The sequence below is a fragment of the Pseudopipra pipra genome, chromosome 9 (genome assembly GCF_036250125.1).
Source record: "Pseudopipra pipra isolate bDixPip1 chromosome 9, bDixPip1.hap1, whole genome shotgun sequence".
NCBI classification, from domain to species: domain Eukaryota; kingdom Metazoa; phylum Chordata; class Aves; order Passeriformes; family Pipridae; genus Pseudopipra; species Pseudopipra pipra.
Window position 1 is genome coordinate 9,945,021 of NC_087557.1, and position 7,004 is coordinate 9,952,024.

Here is a 7,004-nt window from a genome sequence, read left to right on the forward strand (position 1 = left end):
CTTACCTTGTAAAGTTTTTTGCCATTTTTCAGCATGCCAAGCATTTTTCTCATCTGTCATTGTCTTGATTCAAATTCACATGCGAAGTTGAAGAAAAATACAGATTAAGTAAATCCACAAACTATCTTCAGATAATCTAAAATGCTTTTAACTATTTTGCTACAGTACTATTTTTACTGGGCATTTTAGAATGCACAAGTTAGCATGGGGGAGGAGAGGAACCACAACCAAAAACCCTCCCCAAAAAGCAGATAGGGAACCTTCTACAATCTTTACCTTGAATGAAATTGTATTACATACGTGTTATTCTGAATTTCCAGCAATTATAAAAAGTCTTGAAGTTAACAATATGCAATTTAGGGGTTTTTTTAACCAAAACTACAGATTTGAAAAGATGAGAGTGTATGAACATTTTAACTTCAGGAAATTTGTTCAGTTTTGCTAAGCTAAAGGTATGAGAGAAAACCAGAGCCCTGGTTTCTAAAATAGCACATTCAGATTATCTGACTCAAAAGGAAACTGAAGAGAATAAGCTGAAAACATGCCAGTAAGTTATATTATTCCTTTTCAAAATTTAATCTCCTAATGTTTCCCTAAAAGGTTCTCAAGTGTGACTGGATAATAGAAGTGATACCTTAATGATTTTGTGAATAATGGGTTTTATTAAGTTAAAGCAAACAGCCAGAACAATACATATGCAACTTCTACTACACACAATATAAAGAACGTAAATTATAACCTCTGTAAAACAAAAGAAAAGGTACTCAAAAAGCCAACACAGTGGTTACGGACTATTCCATCCCCGATGACCAGCTGGGTTCTGTGAGTAAAGAACAGTTGTTGTTTGCTTATTTAAACTGAAACAGCATGAAATACAGAATCAAGTATAAATAAAAAGTTAATGGAGTTACACGGACTCTATGAGAACAAACTCTAGATTAGTGAGGGGGAAAAAAAAAAGACACTTACTACTAAAAGAGATCACGAGTGGGCTCAGGTTTCAATTCTTAGTGGTGAGGGACAACAGGAGAAATTACCCAGGATTTTTGTAACAATTCCTTTAATAATACACCACTTTCATAACCAGAAGTGTTTTACACTTGCACAATGTTAATAACTTTATTATACATGGAAGCCTGTAATAGGCTGATTACACAATAAGACTGCAAACAACCACTGGTACCTTCCTGACAACAGAAAAGTACGTAAGACTGAAACATCACCAAGAGTACATAAAAAACCATCATCATAAACATCACCAAAATTACATTAAAAAACTAATTAAAAAATACATTTGCAAAAAGTGGTTTAGAGCAGTGCCACTGCCTTTCAGCAGCTTTGAATGGCCACCAGTATTTCTAGCAGGTTTCCATGGCTCCACAGGCATTAATCAGGATTCACATATAATAAATAATGTACCACAAAATATACATAAAGTAAGGCAATAATTCCAAAGAAAAGTTCTGTTGATATTAACAAGCCACTCAAGTTCTACTTTTGTAGTTGATGTCATCACCAGAAGCCTTTGATGGAATTGCAGCCTTAGGCCCTAAAAGCCTGCCATGATGAACTGCTGCAAGCCCCTCTCTCTGTAAAGAGCTTCAGTGACACCACTGGTACCCAGCTGGGCACAGGGGTCCGTGTTAGCTGATCCTGATGCAGGATAAGGGCCTTAATATGTACAATTGGGAGTATATTATTTCTTATTGTACATGGAAACCTCGACATAGTTCTAAAACATGTGGGTGTTCATTGTTCAACATCTGATGTCTTAAGACATCAGAAAGCACATCATAAGATATGCACTTTCTGGAATGTAAATCTTTTTAAATGCTAGCTATTAAGTTGGGGTGAGAGAGTGAGTAGGGAATAAGGGAAAGAAAAGGGTGAGGGGACCACCAAGACCAAGTCCAGAGGAACCAGGAACACAATAAAATAGAGGGACCCTTTTACACTAAAAGAACATGAAAAAGGGGAAGAGCAAGAGATGGACTTTTTTGAACCATCATCATCATCATGGCTAGGCTTCGCGAACGAAGATTTTTTTGAACCATGTATAATAAATAATGTATCCCAAAAGCCTATCTGGATTACGACTGTAGTTTCAAGTTGGGGTTCTAATGACATGAACCAGATGCACACACTTTGTTCTCATGGTTTGTGTCAACAGAATCTCTTTACGGAATTACAGTCTCATGCAGTTCTGGGGACATTACTGTTCAGATTAAAGCTACCGTGCTGGGCTCATCCTACAGACCCAAGAGTATTTGCTCCACCTGCCTGGAATGAGCGTCACCTGGAAGAACAGGAGTACTTTAAAAACAACAAGATTTAGGTAGCAAAATTCTTTCAGATCAGCCGACATAAAAGACAGCAATTTGAAATGTCATAGATCCCTTCCTCAAAAAGCTGAGATATATTTGTCATCATCTGTAAATTGGAAGTTCCAATACACTAACGGTGCATAGAATTCCCATGCTTCATTACACTTTCCTGAGAGTAAAGCAATTAGAATAAACCTCAGTCCTAGGAAAAAAGTTAATTTTTTGCATTTAAAACTTTTGGGCTATTCCCTGACAATTTACATAATGTAAATTTGATTGCTAAACATTGTCACTTGAACAAAAACACTATTTTAAACTATTGATTTTTGATTAAAAACCATAATAAACAGAGCTAAAAAAAAAATCACACTAACAAAATAAACTAAATATGAAAAGTTGCATTGAAAGGGCATGTTACATTATTCTTAATAGGACCGTGTAGAAACATTCCAATGGCAGTGTTGTCAAAGTAAAACAAATTACATTAAGAAGACCCCACAGCCTAGTCAGTCAGGACCTTACCTGTAACTCTGGCTGGTTGGGGTTTTTACTCGTGTACTACATGGCTCACTTACATCAGACATCATATTTGTATACCCTGAGAAATCTGACACTGAAGTCCTTACTCTATGGTCCACTTCTCCATTAGAGTTAGTGATAAAAGTCATTGGCACCCTGCTGCCCGACTTAAACTGAGAACCAAACGCTTGTGCAAAGTTCTCGATCTGGTAGGTTGCTCTAGGCTCTATGTCCTTCTGAGGATCTATCTGGCTAGTTAACTCCTGAGATGGGATCTGAAAGCTCGTTGAGGATTCTAAGTTTTTCTGTTCCTTCTGGCCAGTCAGTTTCTGAGATGCTGACTGGTAGTTAGACGAAGTCTCTAAGTTTTTCTGCGGATCAATGAGATCATCCAGCTCTTGAGAAGGAGTCAACTGTTGATGCGAAGCCTCCAAAGCAGACAAATAAAAGCCTGGCTGAGATCCAAGCAACATCCCAAATGGAGGTTTTGGCAACGCAGTTGGCAATACTGAGGTAACAGATTGGCTGAAGCCACACTCAAGTGGAGATGTAGTGTATATCTGTTTGTCTGGGAACAGAGTGTGGTTATGGAGAGTTGAAGACAAGCTAACAAACTGGAAACTGGGTCCAAAAGCAAAACCAGTGCTATTGGTTGTTCTTTCAAAGGCTTGTTGGAGGTATTTTGAGTATTCTTGCAACATGCTTGCCTTATCATTTGAAACTGTCTGAGAGTTAGGGCTCAAGTTTTCTTCCTGAACCATCTCTGAATGTTCTCCTGAGGTGTGCAAGTCCACACGCTGTTCAGTTATACTGAAAGGATCTTCTTTCTGGCCTTCTGATTTGTGAGAATACTGGTCCAAAAGGCTCTGTAAGACTTCATCAGGAATACCAGACTTGTCGTGGCAAGACTTTATTTCACTATTTAAAGATGCTGAATCAATGAGAGATAAAGGAGCTTCGTTATCCATAACACTAACACCTGGAGACTGGATGACGGACTGCTGGGAAGTCATGTGTCCAACATTAAGTGAAAAGGCACTGTTACTGCTTGCAGTTTGTAAGTATCTTCTTTTCTTGGAAAACTGCATGGCATCATCGTAATTGCTACTTATTTGACCCGGTTTACCACCTGTACTTTGGAGAAGGCCAATAGTTTCTACACCGGTATTGGCTACTAGGCCCAGAGAGCCACTCTGTTTCCCAGACAGTGGTTTTTGCCCCAAAATATCTGGCAGTGGTGATACAAAATTAAGGTAATTTTTGTCTGCCTGTTTTCTGCTTGCTTTTTTCAAGACCAATTTTGGCACTTTTTTCTGAAGTTCTTCTATGCCTGTGCCAACTAGACCACCACTGGAAGACACAATAGGAATATCAACTGCATAACTTGGCATGGCCACATTACTTGTAACTTGAGATTCAGCTATTTTGCTGCTACACTTGTTTCCTTTGTTTTCAGTGGATGTACTTTTTGTTTTACTTTTTCTCCTTGAGGAACTTGTATTTCCCTGAGACAATGCAGCCAAGCTACCCATGCTGTTTGATGATCCAGGCTCCATTCCAGGCCCTGCTTTACCTATGGCTTCACCACATGTTCTTCTGTGCTTCAACAGTCTATCAGTCCTTGAAAAATACTGCTGACAAGTGTCACATTTGTATGGCTTTTCTCCACTATGCGTCCTCTTGTGTCTTTCCATGTGGTACTTCTGGATGAACTTCATACTGCACTGGTCACACCCAAAAGGCTTCTCTCTACTGTGGATCTTTTCATGTCTCTGCAGTAAGTACTTCTGGATGAAGCCCATGCTGCACTGGCTGCACTGGAAAGGCCTCTCTCCGGTGTGGATGAGCACGTGCCTGCGTAAGTGATAGGAACTCCTGAAGGCAGCACTGCAGTGTTCGCAGACGTGAGGTTTCTGGCTGGGGGACGCAACGGCACCTTCCCCATCTCCCACCAGGGGGGGTTTGGATGAAGCGCTTGGCTTCCGCTTGGCTTTGATTCCCTGAGTTTCTGGCTTTGGCCTCTTTGCCTTCTTGACCTGGGCGTCGTGCTTTGGCTCACCTGCGCTCCCTGGGGCGCCCTCGCCTCTGCCGGTCAGCAGCAGGTCTCGGTGGGGATGCTGGTGCAGGTGGTGAAGAAGGCTGAGGTCCTGGATCACGCTCTGGCCGGCTCCTTCGCCGCTGCCGCTGCCCAGGCCGGGGGGTCTCTCCTCCGCCGCTCCCCCGAAGAGCCCCCCGTAGTGGTGATGGTGCTGCGGCTGCTGCTCCTCCTCCTCCTGCTCGCTGGGCTTCTCTTGCTTGATGCTCACCAGGGACTGCAGAAAGCCCCAGGGGCTCCTCTGCGAGGAGGGCGCGGAGGGGAAAGCCCCCGCCGGCTCCTTCTTGAAAGTCACGTCCTGCGGGGGCGGAGGCGCCGGGGGCTCGCCCGCCGTGGAGGAAGCGGCGGCGGCGGCCGGAGGTAACACGCACTGCGGGGGGTGCTGGGCCGGCGGGGGGGGCGCGGCCGCCCGGGCGAAGCTGGTGACCGGGGGCAGGCGGTGGTTGAACATCACCATGCCGGGGGGGAACGTGGGCTCCATGGCCGCCGCCCTCTTGCCGCCGCCGAGGAAGCCGCTGCCGAGTTTCATCCCCCAGGAAGGCGGGCCGGAGAGGAGGCGCGGCCCAGAGGGGCTGCGGGACCCGCCGCCCGCCGGACCGCGCTGGCTCAGCGGGCGGCTCCCGCGGCGGCCCCGCAGCCGCCGCCCGGGCGCATCGCCGGCTCCCGTCCCGCGCCCGCGGCGGCCCCGGCCCGGCTGCACTCACGGCTCCCGCCGCCGCCGCCAGTTACAAATATCGCCGCGTCCGCTCCACAATGGAATTAGCAGCGCCCGCCCCGCCGCACATGCGCGCCGCGCGGCACGCTGGGAGCGCCGGCGGCGCTTGGCCGCCCGGCCGCGGGCGCGCAGGCGCGGGGCGGGGGCCGGGGGGCGGTGCGGGGGGCGCGGGCAGGGCCGGGCGGCACCGCCGGGCCGGGCGGGACCCGCCGGACCCGCCGCTGCACCGCCAGGGCGGCCACGGGCGGCCCCCGCCCCGCACGGCCGGATAACGGGACCGGCACCGCCCGCGGGCGCAGCGCAGGTGCCGCCCCGCGAGCGCGCGGCAGCGCCGGTCACGCCGCGCAAAGCGCCGACGCGGGCAGCGGCTGCGGGCTCGGCGTCGGCTCCGCCGGAGGAGCCGCCGCGATGCTGAAACTGAACGTGGTTAACAAAGGCCCCACTGTGTGGCTGTTTGAGCCCAAACCAGTGCCTTCCGTGGCACGTACCGCCACCGCGTTAGTGAAGCCGCTCCGCTCCCACAAGTGAAACGCTGCCAATGAGAAAAAGTATTTTAGTCCAATGTAGCCATCGGGCGATGTATCCGACACACGCTGCTCCCACGCCGCCGGTGCGCCTTGCGTTGGGAATCGTCCCCGGGCATAAACTGGGCAGGATTTTCCCACACGTCCCCATTTCCCAACCGGTTCCCAGCGCAGAACACACCACGGGAGCATCCGCTGCACACCTGGCCCCGGCTGCCTGGGACACCCCACCCGCAGCACAGCCCTGCTCCAAGCACTGGACCCCACGTACAGCATTCTTGGCCCACTGTTACAGCAAGACCCGTACCGATAATGCTCACTGGTTTAGTTATATGTACGGAAATAATTCATCCTTATAATGGAAATGCAATAAAATGGTTGTTATTTTGAAATAGCAGCTTATTTTGGTTAATCAGGAGAACTAATTCTTATCATTGACATAATGGAAGTAGTTGTACAACGTGGATAAATTCCTTATGATTTTTATGCTTTATCTGCCAAAAATAATTCCCTTTATGACTGATGAGCCTGTAAATAGCAAGCACTGTTCATAGCCCTAACTGGTACAAAGCCCTGGGTCAGATTTTAAAATCTTAAACACATCTAATTGATCTTAAAAAAGGAATTTGATGCCATTTCTGTACTTTACTTCAAAATTTTGTTGAGTAAGTAAAACTTGTTCCTTTTATAATTTAAATTCAGTTTCCTCTACACAGCATGTAAACTAACAGTTAATTTCAAAATGTACATTAGATTACACCAGTTTAGGACTGTCGGGTTTAACTAGAAGACAGACCAGGAATTCAAAAAACTTAAAGCAGCAGTAA

At 46.8% G+C, this 7,004-nt stretch overlaps 1 protein-coding gene across 1 annotated transcript; it reads right to left on the reverse strand.

Annotated features, from left to right (window-relative positions):
• Positions 1-639: 639 nt before the first annotated feature.
• Positions 640-5,532, reverse strand: ZNF281 (zinc finger protein 281). Its single transcript, XM_064664484.1, has one exon. It carries the CDS (start codon positions 5,465-5,467, stop codon positions 2,843-2,845), a length of 2,625 nt encoding a protein of 874 aa, XP_064520554.1. The 5' UTR covers positions 5,468-5,532; the 3' UTR covers positions 640-2,842.
• Between the last annotated feature and the right edge of the window lie 1,472 nt (positions 5,533-7,004).